This window comes from Aegilops tauschii, chromosome 4 (assembly GCF_002575655.3).
Source record: "Aegilops tauschii subsp. strangulata cultivar AL8/78 chromosome 4, Aet v6.0, whole genome shotgun sequence".
Taxonomy (NCBI): Eukaryota; Viridiplantae; Streptophyta; class Magnoliopsida; order Poales; family Poaceae; genus Aegilops; species Aegilops tauschii.
The window spans coordinates 4,542,731-4,561,326 of record NC_053038.3 but is presented as its reverse complement, the minus strand read 5'-3'; the positions used below and the strand labels follow the sequence as shown (position 1 = coordinate 4,561,326).

Genomic DNA, 18,596 nt, shown 5'->3' with positions numbered 1-18,596 from the left:
AGGCCAAAACGGTCTCTTATGATAAGCAAAGTGTTCTTGAGGGTACACGGGAATTTCATTTTAATCATGTTGGTTTAATTCGTGTTCGCTATTTTGATAATTTGATATGTGGGTGGACCGGTGCTTAGGTGCTGTTCTTACTTGAACAAACCTCCTACTTCTGATTAACCCTCCCGCAAGCATCCTCAACTACGAGAAAAGTATTAAGAATAAATTCTAACCATAGCATAAACTTTTGGATCCAATCGGTCCCTTACGGAATAGCGCATAAACTGGGGTTTAAGCTTTTGTCACTCTCGCAACCCATCATCTATTTGCTACTCCTTAATGCATTCCCTTAGGCCCAAATATGGTGAAGTGTCATGTAGTCGACGTTCACATGACACCACTAAGGGAATCACAACATACTCCCTTCGTCCGGAAATACTTGTCGAAGAAATGGGTAAAAATGGATGTATCTAGAACTAAAATGCGTCTAGATACATCCATTTCTCTGACAAGTATTTCCGGACGGAGGGAGTACATATTATCAAAATATCGAACACATATCAAATTCACATGATTACTTGCAACATGATTTCTCTCGTGACCTCAAGAACAAAAGTAACTACTCACAAATAATGAACATGCTCATGATCAGAGAAGTATTAAATAGCATCATGGGTCTGAACATGTAATCTTCCACCAAATAAACCATATAGTAATCAACTACAAGATGTAATCAACACTACTAGTCACCCACTAGCACCAATCTATAGTTCCGGTAACAAGATTGAATACAAGAGATGAACTAGGGTTTGAGATGAGATGGTGTTGTTGAAGATGTTGATGGAGATTGCCCTCCCCAAGATGGGAGTGTTGTTGGTGATGATGATGATGATGATTTCCCCCTCCGGGAGGAAAGTTCCTCCGGTATCTTTATCATCACCCAGTTATGAAGTGATATTTGATAGCACACAAATATTCCTCCGATATCTGGGAGTGGCATGATCTCATGGTCTAAGGAACAGATACTTGACATTAAGAAAGGTACAGTAAAGTGAACTTAGCGACACAATCATATGCTAAGCTTATGGTTGTGTCTGTCCATCACATCACAAGCGCTTGGTCTTAAATATCATTTCACGTGTGAGCTCCAATAGTAGTTTAGCTTAGCTGAACGTATCGACACCCCTCCTCGGCTCCTACTGAGGTGGTGTTCTGTCCATCTCCTGGATCCCTCCTACATTAGAGAAGCTACTCCGGTGGCTGGACATGGAGAGTCGGCTAAGGTTGGAGAGCATCTCGACCTTGAGGTCAACCGCACAACACGTGTTGGGACTCATCCTTGAGCCGCGCCATCGTGATATGTATGGAGTTGGAAGCACCTGCCAACGAGGCACAGCATGGGCTACCGGATGTCGGCGGCACCAAGCGTTGGGGTCACGCCGCTGGTCATCTCGGAAGCGGTCCGCATCGCCCATTGAAGCGGGCAATGCCGTCGTTCCCCCAGTGACCACGAGCGCTGCCCTAAAGATCTATGCACCGGCATGCGTCTTCCCCTTGCAGGCAACCCCCCACCTTGCAGGCAACCAAAGAACAGACATACTTCATTTTCAAGCGATACAATAATAGCTGCCCTATTGCCTATTGAATGTTGTGGTATTTGGTGCCACATCCACTGGAGGTGTGTATAATATTGTAGGCTATTTTCTTCTTCGTTTTTAGTCGTGCTTCCAGACTGAAGATATATTTCTGTTGAAAGGCAATGTGCAAGGCCATGATATGCTCTCATTCCCGAAGAGTTGTCATTTAAGAATTCTAAGTGCTTGCTTCATAAGTAAGACTGCGGCATCCTGAGCCATGACGTGTGCTCGTGGTGCTGAGCATCATGGCTTGCCCCCATATTTGGTTCTCTCATCTGTTCTGGATCACCACTGAAGAAGGTGGACACTGAAATCCATGGTTCATCACTAGGCACACCTAAAGGGTAAACATTCATACTGTCACAATATACTCGGCAATATAGATGGAGCAACAACTAACAACGACATAGAACAACATAGATGGAGTAACGACTAACAAGTTGTTCTTAACTGAATTTTCTCCCGCCTTCGACTACAGAGGATGTGCTCAAGTCCATGTGTCAGGAATATAGAGCTTGGGATTTTGGAACCAATGACAGGAGTGGGGAAATATATAGCTTTCGAGGTAACTCTATCACTCACTCAGATATGTTAGATCACCTCCCCGCTTTTTTAGTTGACTTTAGTTTTCTGCCCAAGATAAGCATGGCAAGATATAATGATCAACCTATTCCTATTTGTTTTGTTGAAATGTAATTTACCATAAAAATTAATTCGAATCTATGTTGTTTCACAATATTATCTTAGTTTTTGTCTGCATGTTGTGGATGAGCACAATGAACAGCATGTCTACAACCAGACTTGGTTAAACACGACTGCGTGAAGTAGACTGACTAGGAGGAATTGTTGTTGACTTCCAAAGACCAAACACTGGAAGAGGACTTGGTAAAAGTCTCAATAATATATTTTGTTTTGTTTCTTTCATTGAAGAGTTAAGAATGAATGCTAATAACAATAAAAGGGGTATGTATATGTAGTTACTTCTATTGCTGCTAACAATACCTTTTTCATCGAGGAGGTCGTAGCCCTATGCTGAAGGGGTTGTAAGATATGTGGCACAACACAATAAGAGAAGTGAAATCTCGGTTACAGAGGTGTGACCCACATGTCTCTAACCGTATTTTTTTCCTAGTAGATGCACATACTCATGCGATTATTATCTTTTGGCTAGACTTTAATGATTTAGATTGTCCTGCAAATGTGTTCATGGTTATAAGTGAAATGTATTTTGCACATAAATACTTCAACTATACTAATTGGGTAGGATATATGGGAAGCAACATTCAGGAATGCAAACATTAGAAAAATTTACTGAGACAGCCATGGTAATAAATTGTTTTGGCACTTGAAGTAGCGAGAGAGAGTAAACACTAGATTTGTGCAGACCAACATTGATGAAATCATTGCTGGAGTTGACATGATGTTCATCGAGCCATTACTTAATCTGATTCACCTTGACTTCATATGAAAACACCAAACACCCACTCGAAGTATGGTATTTTGGCATTCAGATTACCCAAGATTTTGTTGCCTTTTGTATAATAATAATACCATAGCTATGTTTCCTTTCAATAACAAGATTTGGCTATGCTGTGAGTTCTGGTGATGGAGTTGTGCTGCCTTCATTTTGGATTTCAGTGCGAAATTCAGTACAAAGTTCAGGTTAGTGTTCTGCTGTGCAGTGGCAAAATTTAGTGCAAGTAAGATTGCACTGTAGCTTGCTCAGTTTTGCTGCGAAGTAATGGGGTTGAGAACAAAAGTAAGTCCTGGAAGGATTAATTTCTGAAATTTGTCTACATTGTCCGTCACTCACTACAACACGGCAGACTAACGGAGCCATTTTCTTCAAGGCGTTCTCAAAGACGCCTTAGATTAGCTCTGTTAAAGGCGTTATGGGAAAAACACCTTTAAATATGCTCAGGTAACGGCGTACTGAAGAAACGCCTTTAAATACTGGGCATTCAGCGGCATTTTCAGAAAGTGCCGTAATATGTATGAGCATAGGGGGCATCCTGCAAACTGCCAGCACCCATTTGAAGGCGTTCTTGAGGGGAAACGCCTCCAAATCTCTGTAATATTTTCAAAAGAGACCCTAATGTATGGAATATTTCGTATTACAAGCTTCCACCTTTGGGACATCGCAGAACGGAGATTCGTTGGCAGCCCGCTGGACCGAATCGTAGTACAGTTTTTTCTTTTTTGCGTCAACCCTTCACGCTCGTGGCAGTTTATTTAGTCCCATATCGCTTACCGAACAGAACGATTGCCTGTTTAAAAGCAGCGCTGTGGAATGCTATACACGAAGTTGTCAGATATAAACAGAGAGACATTTGTGTGCTGACTAGTGAGCTTCAGATTAGGCTTGGATTACGACTCGATCGTGTGTCCTAGTGAATTCGAGCTGGGCTTGGCCCGGTTGTCACATGGGCTGTGTAGCCCACCAACTAGTGTTGGTGTGAGAGGGAGAGGGAGGCCCACAGCAGACGTGTTCGGTCATTGCCAATTTTGCTCGCTGAAGCTTTGGAGGCACTTTCAGAAATTGCCGTCAATGATCTGAGCATCGCGGGCGTTCTCCAAAAGCGCCCACACAGGTATTTCCCTTCGCGAGTATTTCTAGCGTTTTTCAGAAACACCTTCTTATACCTTCGGAGGCATTTTCTAGTCTTTCATAGGCGTTTCTAAATGCCTCCTAATTTCTACCGTGTTGTAGTAACTACTTCATATTACCTTGTTTTCTTTGGATAATTAATTCTGTACTCGAAAATGCGTGTGAACCTAAGGATCTTTGCACCGCCGTGCGTCTGCCCATGACCAACCCCCCTTTGCAGGCAACCCAAGAACACACATACTGCTGATTCGAGCGATGCAATAATAGTGGTATTTGCTGCCACATCACTCACCCAAGGTCTGTAGATTATTGTAGGCTATAGGTTACTCCGTTTTTAGTTGTGCTTCCGGACTGAAAATATATTTCTTCTGTTGAAAGGCCGTGTGCGAGGATATGATATGCTCAGCAACGTAAACGATCAAGTATATATTTTCATGGGGCTACTCAACCAGGACAAGAGAGAAAACCTCAATTGGAACCATTGAAATCAACGACAAGGCGTAAACACAACAACCAATGCAATATATCCCACCAGAGCCTTTCTTCATTTACAACCGTCTACACAATGCCGTGTGATCCTTAATCTGCAACCGTGTAGCCCATGCAATGTACTTTCCATAACCCAACCCACTTCCCATTATACTTTTTCATTCACCCTGCCACTGTCAACTACACTGCTTTTACTTGATTTTCCAGACAAAAACAGCAACAACTGGATAAGCTAAACCAACAAGGGCACTGGCACACGGGCGCGCCGTGCCTCTGCGCTGTTAGTAGTAGTTCAGGACGCATAAACAGGCTCTAGAGGGCCATAATCCTAATAAAATAAATTCAAGACAGGCAAAAGAAGGGACATACCAAAACATAACAGTGAAACATGATAACCCACTACTCCCCTCCATTGATACCGGACACTATTTTCAGGTCATACAGCTTCCGTGCAACATTATGCCATATGAATTACCACATACAGAGTCAGCTTCCTCCAAACAAAAGAAGCCAACATACTTCCCATTATACTTCTCCATTCATCTGCCACTGTCTACTACACTGCTTTTACTTGATTTTCCAGACAAAAAACCAGCAACAACAACGGGATAAGCTAACCAATTGCAAGCACGACCAAACAGATGATGACTTCAGTAAAATCCCAAGCCCCCAGCAACAGCCGGCTGACTGCTAGCACACGCCAAGAAAATAAGAAAGCAGCTAACCAATTCTGACAGAAAAATGACAGGTTGCAAGCACAAACAAGCAAACAAATCTGGTATCACAATAATTAAACACTTCCTACATAGCTCAAAATTTTGATAAATTCCCCACCGACCCAAATGGAGATTTTGCATCACTGACAACACATGTCAAAAACAATACTCACCCAACTCTCCATAGGGTTACGATGTTAACAGCCAATTCCACAGGTCATGTAATCCTAAAATAAATACTCCCTCCGTTCCAAATTACTCGTCGTGGTTTTAGTTCAAATTGAACTAAAACCACGACGAGTAATTTGGAACGGAGGGAGTAGAAGACAGGCAAAAGAAGGGACAGACCAGCAGACATGATAATCCACTACCCCCCTCCATTGATACCCGGCACTAATCTCAGGTCATACAGCTTCCATGCAACCTCATGAAGAAAAAATCACCATGGCATCGTCTTCTTTAGGATCTTCAACATCTTTAATATGCTTCATGGTAGGGTATTTCAGCAATGACACCCTTGGTCGTTTAGGTATTTGCTGTGTACCTGGCATGTCAAATTCCACATGTCTTCAGTAATAGTTTGGGAAAGAAAAACTGGTCCACAAACAATTAGCGCTAATGCAACCATTAATTATTCTAAAATCTCCATGCTGAAAGACTACTGAAAAAGACCAAACTTGATAAGCATGTGCAACGCTCACCCTATAAACAAATTATTACACGTCACAAGAGAAGTGTGAATTGTTCCGGTGAGAAATTCACTGTTAGTATTTGACTTAATGAATAGTATTATGAGCTATTCGATGGATTATCCACCCTAAACCCCACACTATCGATGTGTGTGAAATGACGCTGCCATCACCCACTCCACCAAGAAGAACCATGGATTAATCTGGTAGCTTAGCATGTATAGTTGGAAGCAACAGCAGCAAGGCAGGGGTTACAGTCAGTTACCTGGAGCAGATTGGAGATATGCGGAGATCCTACTTGCGTCATAGCCCTGGGCTAAACTAAAAGTCCTCTCAGCGGGGAACTCCACCACTTGCTCAGCAGTCGCGTTCTTCATGTCAACAGCAAGCACCCAAGCCGTGTGTTCCATCATGCGGAAGTCAATCTTGGCGAGGAAGTAAACAATGGCATCATTCTGCAGGCTGAGTGTGGGCAGGCCAACGTGGAGGGACGACAAGGTTGGGAAGGAAGCCACGGTACTAGTTGCATCAACCTTTAGGTGGAATCGAGCTTGCAAACCATGCGCCAATCCTTGCACCAGGACCGACGGGCCTTCTTGATGCTCCATGTTGCGACCACCCAACGACGTGAGAGGGTCTTAGAGGAGCTTCTGTCGGGGTGAGGCAGCATCTCAACATACTTGATGGTGTCACCACAGACCGCAATGTCGCGAAGCGACCTTGGATTGCCATCCCTCACAGCGGGTCCGCACGGCAGCTTCAGGTAGCTGAGCGCGGGGAGTTCGGCAAGTACGTCGACAGAAAAATGACAGGTTGCAATCACAAACAAACAAATCTGATATCACAATAAACACTTCCTACATAGCTCAAAATTTTGATAAATTCCGCACCCACCCAGATGGAAATTTTGCGTCACCGACATGTCTAGAACAGGGTCTCTAGACAATGAAGAAAGGAACCCCAGAACAGGGTCTAGAGGTCCGTAATACTCACCCAACTTTCCACAGATTATGATCTTAACAGACGACAACCGCGGGCAACAGAAAACAGAACGTGGGTACTACAACCGACATAGCAATGAAATGCCTTTGTAACAGATGAGTTTTCGTCCGAACCCCTGATACTTCGAAAGAGATTGTTCATTTTGTACACGAAGTGCATCCAGTTTTTTGTCGTAACCCTCTCAACATTTGTGCACATGCTATATGGGTGAAATGATGATACCATGCTAACTTTCAACCTTTTGAGAGTTCATTTGTAGTGCTTTTCAATTTCTGAGTCATTTAGCTCAAAAAATCAGTAAATGCATGAAAAATAGCAAATAATGTCAGAAAGGGTTGAAAGTTGATGGCGTGGCTTTGAATGGTGCATACTGAACGTACAAAAAGTCTGGAGTTGTAATAAGTTTTAAAAAATGAAATGCCTTTATAACAGATGAGTTTTCGTCCGAAACCCTGATACTTCGAAAGAGATTGTCCATTTTGTACACGAAGTGCATCCAATTTTTGCCGTAACCCTCTCAACTTTTTTGCACATGTTATGTGGGTGAAATGGTGATACCATGCCAACTTTCAACCTTTTCAGAGTTCATTTTGTAGTGCTTTTCAATTTCAGGGTCATTTAGCTCAAAAAACAGTAAATGAGCTGAAAAATAGCAAATGAAGTCAGAAAGGTACACGTTTGTCCGAAGCACAAAAGTACATGTTTCAAATGTCAAAACACATAAGCACCCTAACTATTACAAAGATTCCCTACGGTTTGTCCAAAGTGGGACTTTTCAGATATATATATGTCCGGAAACTCATTAGAGAAGAAAGTGATGACAGTGAAGCCGGTCACATCCCATAGTGGGATCTTTGGGTGTGAAACTTTTTCTTTGCATGTGTCCCTTTGCGCCGTAACCATGGACAATCTTCATCATTTAACTGGATGCTCGGGTCAATATTCACTGTGAAGGGAGCAATTTCATGAAACTTTTTCATAATCTTCTGACATGTCTATCTTGTCATCCACTCCCACGATGTTTCTTTTCCCTGAAAGAACTATGTGGCGCTTTGGCTCATCGTATGATGTATTCGCTTCCTTATCTTTTCTTTTCCTCGGCTTGGTAGACATGTCCTTCACATAGAAAACCTGTGCCACATCATTGGCTAGGACGAATGGTTCGTCTGCGTATGCAAGATTGTTGAGATCCACTGTTGTCATTCCGTACTGCGAGTCTTCCGTTACCCCACAATTTCCCAATCCCTTGTCAGATACACCATTCTCTGCCTTCCATTGTAGCAATTCCAGTGTGGTGCCCAGCTTTTTCTTGTCAGCTTCGCAATTCGGGTACAACAATTTTTTGTGATCCTCTAACATGTGCTGCAACTTCTTCTTCTCCTTTTCACTTGCGCAGTTGCTCTTTGCATCGGCAATGGCCTGACCTAGATCATCAGCGGGCTCATCTGATGCCTCTTCTTCAGCTTCTTTCCGCATTGCCGGCTCAGCTTCTTCCCCCATTGTTGTACCATCGTATTCAGGGAACCCATGGCCAGGATAGTTGTCGTCGTCCTCTTCTTCTTCATTGTCTTCCACCATAACCCCTCTTTCTCCGTGCTTGGTCCAAACATTATAGTGGGGCATGAAACCGGACTTAAACAGGTGGACGTGAATGGTTCTTGATGTAGAGTAATTGTGATCATTCTTACAGACTAAACATGGACAAGGCATAAAACCATCCGCCCGCTTGTTTGCCTCAGCCGCAAGCAGAAAAGTATGCACGTCATTAACGAACTGGGGAGAGCATCGGTCATCGTACATCCATTGCCGGCTCATCTTCATTACACAACACCGAATAGACCAAATTAATACAAGTTCATACATAAAATTCATACAACACTTATTCTCATAAAACAACATACAAATAACTCTCTAACTAAAGCATTTAAATGCAACAACAAATGCGATCAAGATCGCAACTAAGGTAACAATTGATCCAACAGCATAATGATACCAAGCCTCAATATCGATGGCATATTTTCTAATATTTCTAATCTTCAAGCGCATTTTCTCCATCTTGATCTTGTGATCATCGACGACATCGGCAACATGCAACTCCAATTCCATCTTCTCCTCCTCAATTCTTTTCAATTTTTCTTTCAAATACTCCTTTTCATTTTCAACTAAATTTAACCTCTTGACAATAGGGTCGGTTGGAATTTTCGGTTCACATACCTCCTAGATAAAAATATCTATGTCAACTTGATGGGCATAATTTGTAGTAAACACGAAATGCAACAAATAGTTATAAAAGAGAATATACCACATCCGAATCATAACCCGAACAAGGGACGATGGGGACGGATATCAAAACCATGGCACTATGTATAACAAACAACGTACGAGTAAGATAATTATACAAGTAACTATATATCTAAATCGCACAAACATGATTTTTTTTATATAAAAAAGATAAGAACAAGAGGCTCACCACAAGGTTGTGCCGGTGACGGGATGGTACGGGCGATCGACGATGGTTAGGACGAAGACGGGAAGGCACTAAGTAAACCACACCTACATATGCAAACTAAGAGTTATTTTGATCTCAAATTGCATATAAATCAAATACTACCACACATAATTCCTCCCAAAATAAAACCCACAAATCACTATACTTGTAGAGCATTGCAAGAGCTAATCTAGCAATGAGAGATGAAAGGACAAACTTGCTAACCTTTGTGATCACTTAGATGGATGGGGTGCCTTCAAATCTTCACAAAATTAGGCAAAAATGGAGTGTGAGCTCGAGAGGAAGAGGAAGAAAACAGAGGAGAGGAAAGGGAAAGAACAGAGCGCTCGGGCACGACGAAGGGGTTTATATAGGATGAACTTTAGTACCGATTCGTCTAACCAACCGGTACTAAAGGTGCATCTCTATTCCCGGTTCATGGCATGAACCGGTACTAAAGGTGCTGGTGGGGCCCCAGCCTGACAACAGCCTGCCACCACCTCTTTAGTACCGGTTTGTGGCACGAACCGGTACTAAAGGTTCGTCACGAACCGGTACTAAGGAGCGCCGCCCGCCTAGCCGTTGGAACCGGCACTAATGGTCACATTAGTGCCGGTTCAATTATAAACCGGGACTAATGAGCTTCACATTACACTACTAGGGAAAAGCTTATAGGAAGACGCTTACTAGTAGCGAGGTTTTATACCCCTCGCTACTGCTACTTACTAGTAGCGCGTGTTTTTACACCTCGCAACTACTAACTTGATAGTAGTAGCACGGGTTTTTAACCCTCGCTACTACTAAGCGGTCTCTACCGTGCCCCCCGGGACATGCCATAGTAGTAGCGAGGGGTGTAAACCCGCGCTACTACTAAGTTGATAGTAGTAGCGCGGTTTTATACCCCTCGCTACTACTAAGTACGAGGTAGGTGAAGTCCCCATATCCTCGGCCGAATCCCTCCTCTCTCCCTCACTCTCCCCCTCTCTCCCATTCCCCTTCTCCTCCCACCCGTGATTCTCATCCTCACCCACCGCCGCCAGCGATCTCACACCTCGGCGCCTTCCCCAAATTCGGTGACCTCCTCTCCCTCGGCGTCTCCCGACGCGAACGACGGCCATGTCTAGGAGGAGGAGGCTGCCGCTGCCGCTGCCGGGGCCGCCGGGTCCGGCACGGAGGGCGGCGGCGGCGTCTAGAGGGACGCCAACGGGGGCTCCGCGGAGCTGGCCAAGGACGGTGGCGGTGAGAGCTCTTATGTGGATAATCAAGACTATTCAATTAGTAAGGCTCGGAGAACAATTTATAAGTGCACCAAGTAAAGAACAACATCGACAGGACTCCATTGGCAGCATAGGACAGTCCAACACGTGCAGAATCATACTGCATTACTACACAAAACTATAGGGAAGCACAATATTTTCTATTTAGTTCATGTTTTAATTCTATTGGACACATAGAAAATCTAAACCGACGCAAAATTCTACATTTAATCCTGCAAGACTTGCACGAGATTAGATTATCTACCAGATTACATTTACCCAGCTTTTCTAGAGTAAAGTGTCCCTTCTCTTCTGCGGAACTGGTGTTTATGTATGTATGTGTCCAGTTCAGCAGAAATAGGAAAAAAAACATGACAACAGAATATATAAAGATGGAAATGAATACCTTGCTACCAAAATAATACTATTAAGTGCCTAAGCAAACTGATGCTTATTTTCAGTTCCTGTTTAATTATTTTCAAACACAAAAGAGTTCTAAAACTGAATCAAAATTGCACGTTTAATACTGTAAGACTTGATCCAGATCAAATCACGTACCATAAAAAGATTACATTTACCCAACTTTCCTAGACTCTGGAGTGATGGGTCCTTGTCTTCTGCGTAAATTTTCATACCGTATGTATGTGTCCAATTTGGCTACAAAGAATAATTTACTTCGAATTAATTTGCATTAACGTACATTGAATAGAAACAATAGGAAATAGGTGAAGATGGCGAAAAATAAAATTCTGATATTGTGCATTAAGAGATCATCAACAGTATAGAAGGAAAAAGTGGTCAATTAAATATCATCCAACCTCAGTATGATACCATATTCCGTAGCAGTTTGCGGTTATATCATCAACAGTGACTATTGGAAGCATCTTACAAATGTAGGGAAGTTCTTGAAACAATTTCCGGCTTTGTATGTGGTTTTACATATTAAGAAAATTGTCTTTTCTTGCAACATAATCTCTTCCTCTTCTTAAGACCATGTTATAGAATACGAGCACACAAGACAACAATACAAGCAAAGTAGTAGAATAGTATCATCAAGTCAGGCCATTCCAAGAGTAAGGGCAATGCAAAGGCACAAACAATGTTATGTAGTTTCAATAATGACCAATCTACCAAGCACATACTTAACCAATCTAGATCGACAGATAATCGTACTCGAATGAAAAAAAATGTCATGTGAAAGGTGATACCATTTGATGTTACCACATGCTCTTTTGGATCCAATGTTGGTATGGTACTGGCCTTGGAAAGCATTATAGCTAATTGGGTGGATGATTCACATATGAACATATCAGCTGACTGTTTGACAACAATTGTTAAGATTACAAGCTTAGTTACAAATTTTCAGCAAGACCTATATCCACATAGCTGCTCGAGAAAATACATACATTTTCCCCAATATTAGATATGTGTTTTGTATACTGTGACAGGTAATGATCAACTGCTTCTGAGCCTTTAGACTGTGATTAATAAAATAAAGAAAATTAGTTACTGCTACCATATCAGGAAATAAAGATTTCACATAGGCTGCAACTTCAATTGTTTGAGAAACTGATAATCCTAGGATAGTTTTAGGAGTCTATGAAGGTTGGTGTGGTAATCCTAATCTACACAATGGGTAATGCCAGTAAAAGATAGATCGATTGGACTCACATAAGCTGGCACATAGTTTACTATGATTAATCACTCTGTGATGAGAGTCGTAAACACATATTGTTGGCTAGTAGCTAGTATTGTTGATTTCGTCACTACCTCATGTAGCAAACCAATCATATACGTAGGTATATAACGGAATGGAAAAAAGAAATATCACCGAGCAAGACCGGATATGTAGGACCAAGATCTAGTTTTGATGTCAATTATGTTGTGGCCGCTGCCAACCTTGAAGCAATGATCTTTCTTGGAATTCTTCGAGTCCTACATATGAAATAAGATTTAGAATTCTGACAGGATTTGTAAAATTAGGGGCAAGCCAGGCAAAGGATAATTGGTTTTTGTGAAGGTGACAAGAATTAATGAGACAATTTTAACTGGTTGGAAAAGATAAGCTATGAAACAGTCCACAGTAGACATGTTTCTGAAACCACGAAACAGTAGCAATCACAAAGGCGACAATTAAATATTAATTTAATGCTGAACTCAATGTAAATTCTCATCAAACGCGGACATATGAATACCTCGCATCACTTTATTTGTTTGCAAAGTAGAAAGTTTGAGCAGTTAAACACTTCCAACTTTATATGACAAAGTTTATGTTTCTGCTGTGGCCGTTCACATTTTCTCACATGAAGATGCATTCAGCAATAATTTTGATATCCAGATAACAAAGATATGTCAATTTTTTTCACAAAACAAATATTTCTCGCTTTCTCAATTGTAACTACATTTACACATGTAGCAGAAAAAGTGGGAGAAATACTACAGTACAAGGATATTAGTGGTAGCACCGGCGGAGCTCTCGGTAGGGCGAGGCAGGGTGTCCGCCCAACCTTTATTTCGGGCAAACACGCTCGATCGAAGGATGACAGGTGCAATAAGTCACTGAAAGGAAGAGTTCTCTTTGATGTTGGGTCGTGACTTGTGAGAAGGCTCCTTATTTGGGTCATGCCCTTGCCTGATGGCTGCACATACGACACACACACGACGTACCGAACCAGTCATCACGAAGGTACGAACAGGAGCAACAGAACACAAACCACGAGCCCAGGCGCATGCCACGCGCGAACCCCAGCGGGCTAGAAGCTAGCAGCTGGTGTCGGAGGCCAAAGTGGACGGTGCAGATGCACTCCTTGGTGCTAGAGGCTAGCAGCGAGGAAGTCTCACGTGCTGTAGTCTCGGCTGCCCTACCTCGAAAATTTTTGGTCCTCCGCCACTGATGAGCGGTAGCATGCTGACTAAACAGCTCATGAAATTCTAGTCCATTTTACCGGCATCTAAAAAAATAGTACTTGCCTATATCTTTTCTTTCTTGTTTATAACTATAGGAATTGTGAATGTATAGTCTTTACCTTGGCTTTAATTATCCTGCCGCGGCCATCAAACCCACTGAACAACAATACACTACAGAAGAGTACTCATGTATTTTCTACTTAATCTAAAAACCATTCGATCTTCACTAAAACTGCTTTTTGAACAACATTAATGTCATAACAAAAGTCATGAGGGCGAACGAACCATGTTGTCTTACCATGGCCAAGAAGATATCACGACAAGGCAAGCAAGACGATCTGAATTAGAAAGAACCCATCGCGTACTGAAAATTCTTGAGTGTGAGAGCACACCTGCTACACGCACGGGTAACGAAGACAACATCAATGGAGGAGAAGATTGAAATCGACGCACCTGGGACGGCGTCCTCTACGGAGCTGATACTCCGGTCGTTGGACCTCGACGCGACCTTGTACGCCACCTGCTCTTCCAAATGAGCCCTTGCCAACGGCCGCCGCCACCTGCGATGAGTATTCCTCATAGGGGAGGCATCCAAATAGCGGAAGCTAGCATGGTCGAGTGGAGGACGATGACGACGGCAGGAAGAAGTGGGCGAGATGGATCTACCTACCCTTTCCTATGGTCGCCATGGGGAGTCTCCGCAATGGGAGATGAAAGAGGAGGCCGGCGTTGGAAAAAAAATCGGGAGAGAGATGGGATCGAGAGGGGGTTGGGGGAGATAGGGGTGTGGGACGTGCGTGGGGATGAATCTCGTACGTGGGCTGAGCTGCCTTTTTTTCATGTGGTGCGATCGTGGCCCTCGCGCGACGCGAGAGTTTTTCGGTCGATGGCTTTTTTCCCCTAGCTTTTCTTTGTCTTGAAACGTGGGTTTTTGGCGATTTTATTTTCCACGTGAGAGATCGTGCGAGGGGGAATATGGTCGTCGTAGGTGGGACGGAGGAGGTCGAACCATCACGACATTCGATCCTCCTTTAATAGTAGAGATAATTCCTATTAGTCATGCTATTCGACTGTTACATGCCATACGGAAAAATTCTTATGTTAGGAAGGAGAAAACATTGTATGGAGAAATTGTGCAATTCAAGTGGCATGGTCATTAAAGGTACTCCCTCCGTGGCATGGTCATTAAAGTAAAAAAGAATGTCATTTTACTTCTTTTTTCTGAGGGGAAAAAAGAGGGTCCTTCCAGGTTCCAGGAGAAACAAATAAGAGTTACCAGTAAGTATCAATTGCAAACATGTCTGTTTAGCTTCTCTTTCTTTTAAAAATAAAATAAAAAACAAGGATATTATAGACAACATTGCAATTGCAAGCACGAACAAACAGAGGATGACTCCTAGCACACGCCAAGAAAATAAGAAAGCAGCTAACCAATTCTGACAGAAAAATGACAGGTTGCAAGCACAAACAAATAAATCTGACATGACAATAAACACTTGCTACATAGCTCAAAATGTTAATAAATTCCCCACCCACCCAAATGGAGATGTTGCGTCACTGACAGCACATGTCAGAAACAATACTCACCCAACTCTCCACAGGTATGATGGTAACAGCAGGTTATGATGTTAACGGAAGACAACCGTGGGGAACAGAAAACAGAAGGGGGCACTACAACTGACATACCATATAGTTCATACAGATTTTAATAATACAGCTTGTATAATAGACAAGCCAGGTAGAGTAGGCGGTGAGACAATGAAGAAAGGAACTCCAGAACAGGGTCTAGAGGGCCATAATAATCCTAAAATAAATAAAAGACAGGCAAAGGGAGGGGCAGACCAGCAGACATGATAATCCACTACCCCCTCCACTGATACCCGGCACCAATGGCAGGTCATACAGCTTCCATCCATGCAACATCATGAAGAAACAATCATCATGGCGGCGTCTTCTTTAGGATCTTCGACATCTTTAGCATGCTTCTTGCTAGGGCATTTCATCAACGGCACCCCTGGTCGTTAGGCATTTGCTGTGTACCTGGCATGTCAAATTCCACATGTCTTCAGTAATAGTTTGGGAAAGAAGAAATGGTCCACAAACAACCAGCGCTAACACAAGCATTAATTATTCCATAAAACTCTCCATGCTGAAAGACTACTGAAAAAGCCCAAACTTGATAGGCATGTGCAACGCTTGCCCTATAAATGAATTACTACATGTCACAAGATAAGTGTGAATGGCTGTGGTGACAAAATCACAGTTAGCAACCCCCTCCCCCTAAAAGAATTTGCTGGCATTTGACTTAATGGATAGTATTATGACCTATGGTATCTTATTTCGGTGGATTTATCCACCCTAAACCCCACACTGTCAATGTGTGTGAAATGATGCTGCCGTCACCCACTCCACCAAGAAGAACATGCATGAATCTGGTAGTTTAGCATGTATCGTTGGAAGTAACAGACAGCAAGGCAGGGGTTACAGTGAGTTACCTGGCGCGGGTTGGAGATATGCAGAGAACCTACTTGCGTCGTAGCCCTTGGCTACATAATAAGTCCTCTCAGCAGGGAACTCCACCACTTGCTCAGCAGTCTCGTTCTTCATGTCAACAGCAAGCACCCAAGCTGTGTGTTGCCTTGGGCTGAAGTCAATCTTGGCGAGGAAGTAAACAATGGCATCATTCTGCAGGCTGAGTGTGGGGAGGCCAACGCAAAGAGACGACAAGGTAGGGAAGGTAGCGACGGTACCAGCCGCATCAACCTTTATATGGGTGGAATCGAGCTCGCGTTCCATGTGCCATTTCTTTGGCCAGGACCGATGGCGACGGGCCTTCGTGATGCTCCATGCTGTGGCCACCCAACGAAGGGAGGGTACCTTAGAGGAGCTTGTGTCGACGGGGTGAAAAAGCATAGCAACATACTTGATGGTGTTGCCAAAGACCGCAATGTCGCGAACAGACCTTGGATTGATATCCTCCTCGCCGGGTTCGGACGGCAGATTCAGGTAGCTAAGCTTGGGGCGTTCGGCGAGAACGTCACAGAAGACGATGTTGCGCCAGAGATCCACCCAAGCCACGGTGCCATTGCTTCCTCCCATGGTGAGTGTCTTGCTTGGGAATGTGGTGTTCTGGATATGATGAACCCATCACCACCGGCTTGTTGCTCCAGGTCTTGACAGCAGAATCATAGATGCAGAGGTGAGGAGATTCTTTACCCCAGAAAATGTAGGATTGTGCGGCAACGACGAAGTCGGCCTCGGCCTCGGCCTCTTGGGGGCGTAGACTGACGTGCTTGCTGGTGTTTTTGGAGCTTTTGTTGGGCTTGCGCATGATGGCGAGCGAGAGCTCGCTGAGTCGGTGTTGGAAGCCGGGTTGCGGGAGTTGGTGAAGTTTGCGGGCGAGGGCGTCGTAGACGAAGTATTGGCAATTTTCGGGACTCAACTGCTGGATCGGATGGTCGGGGTCGGCGGTGGCGACGCATAGGAGGACGAGGCCGCCGTCGGTCTCAGTGGCCAGGATGCGGGGCTCGACGGGGAACTCGGTGTGGTCCATGTGGGAGGCGTGGACGCAGAAGTAGGAAACGAGCGGCGGGGCGACGGCGCAGAAGGTGACCTGGAGTCGGCCCCTGAGATTGGGGGCCCCGGCCTCCATATCGATGACGGCGGTGGTGGAGTTCTTGCGGTCGGCGAAGCAGGCGACTGGATCGATGAGGACGAAGGGCGGCCGCTCGCCGCCGCCGTCGTCGTCGGGGTAGCCGTAGGCGGGAGGAGCCGGTGGCTCCTCTTCGCCGCCGCCGTCGGGGTAGCCGTAATCGGCCATCGGATCCTCCCGGTCTTCAAGGTGGCCGTCAATCGATCCCAAATCGATTGCCTTGTTCAAGCTGGATATATGGATCACAAGATCGTTGCTTCGTGTCGGCGGGTGTGTGTGGATGGATTTATGGGGCGCGATCGATCCGAGTTGGGTGGGGAGATCGATTCGAGATGAAACCGAATTGCAGTGGGAGTCGGAGTAAAAGCAGCCTACAGGTGCCAGCCGACATACGGCGCTGCCCAGCCCAGCCCAGCCCAGGTCGGAGTGAAATTAAAGGGGATCAACACATGCATGCATGTTGCCATGTACCGTCCTTAGTGGTTTTTGGTGCGGATGCCAACATGAATTGAAGACTAATGTTGTAATGTTGTGTGCGCGTTGAAGCAAAGATGAATGTTGAAGTAAGCCTTCCATCAATATTAAGCGTTGCGGACGGAACTTCGACCGAGCAGTAAAACAACACAGAAACATAAGCACAATGCAACCTCTTAAGAAAAGAAAAAACATGATGAAGAATCTTTTAAAAAGTGTTCATGCTCTATTCATGTTTTTGTGCTTAAATAAACCTGCCTAGAAAAATTAGTAATCCCTATTTTGATGCATTATTATGGGTTAAATTGGCAAGGCTTCACACAACCGTTCGACTGAGCGAGCGACATTTGGATTGGCTTATTTTGCAGCTACGTGAATCTGATTTTAGGAACTATCCAAAAACGTTCATATCCAGTTTTTACCGGATTTGGGAACCTTCTAAAGGGTTTCGGTCCGGTTTTCTGTTTTTCTTTCTGTTTTTCTGTTTTTCTATGGGGGCGGGGGGTTCTATTTTTCTTTCTTATCTTCGGATTTATTCTTAACGTTTAAAAAAAGATTTTGTTAAAAAATGCTGAAATTTTAAAAATGTTTGGAATTACCAAAATAGTTGTTTTCCCCCAAAATGTAATGTTCTCATGTTTTTTCAAAAAAATGTGAGGCATTACATTTTCAGAAAATGTTTATGTTTTC

At 43.8% G+C, this 18,596-nt stretch overlaps 1 protein-coding gene across 1 annotated transcript; it reads right to left on the bottom strand.

Annotated features, from left to right (window-relative positions):
* Positions 1–15,284: 15,284 nt before the first annotated feature.
* Positions 15,285–17,793, bottom strand: LOC120962662 (uncharacterized). Its single transcript, XM_040386364.3, has 2 exons — positions 16,276–17,793; positions 15,285–15,820 (listed from the first exon to the last, which is right to left on the bottom strand). Exon 1 carries the CDS (start codon positions 17,598–17,600, stop codon positions 16,818–16,820), a length of 783 nt encoding a protein of 260 aa, XP_040242298.1. The 5' UTR covers positions 17,601–17,793; the 3' UTR covers positions 15,285–15,820; positions 16,276–16,817.
* Positions 17,794–18,596: the final 803 nt, after the last annotated feature.

What these genes read in the sequence shown, in the direction of transcription:
- LOC120962662 (XM_040386364.3), bottom strand. Translation starts at nt 17,600, where the DNA reads ATGGCCGATTACGGCTACCCCGACGGCGGCGGCGAAGAGGAGCCACCG.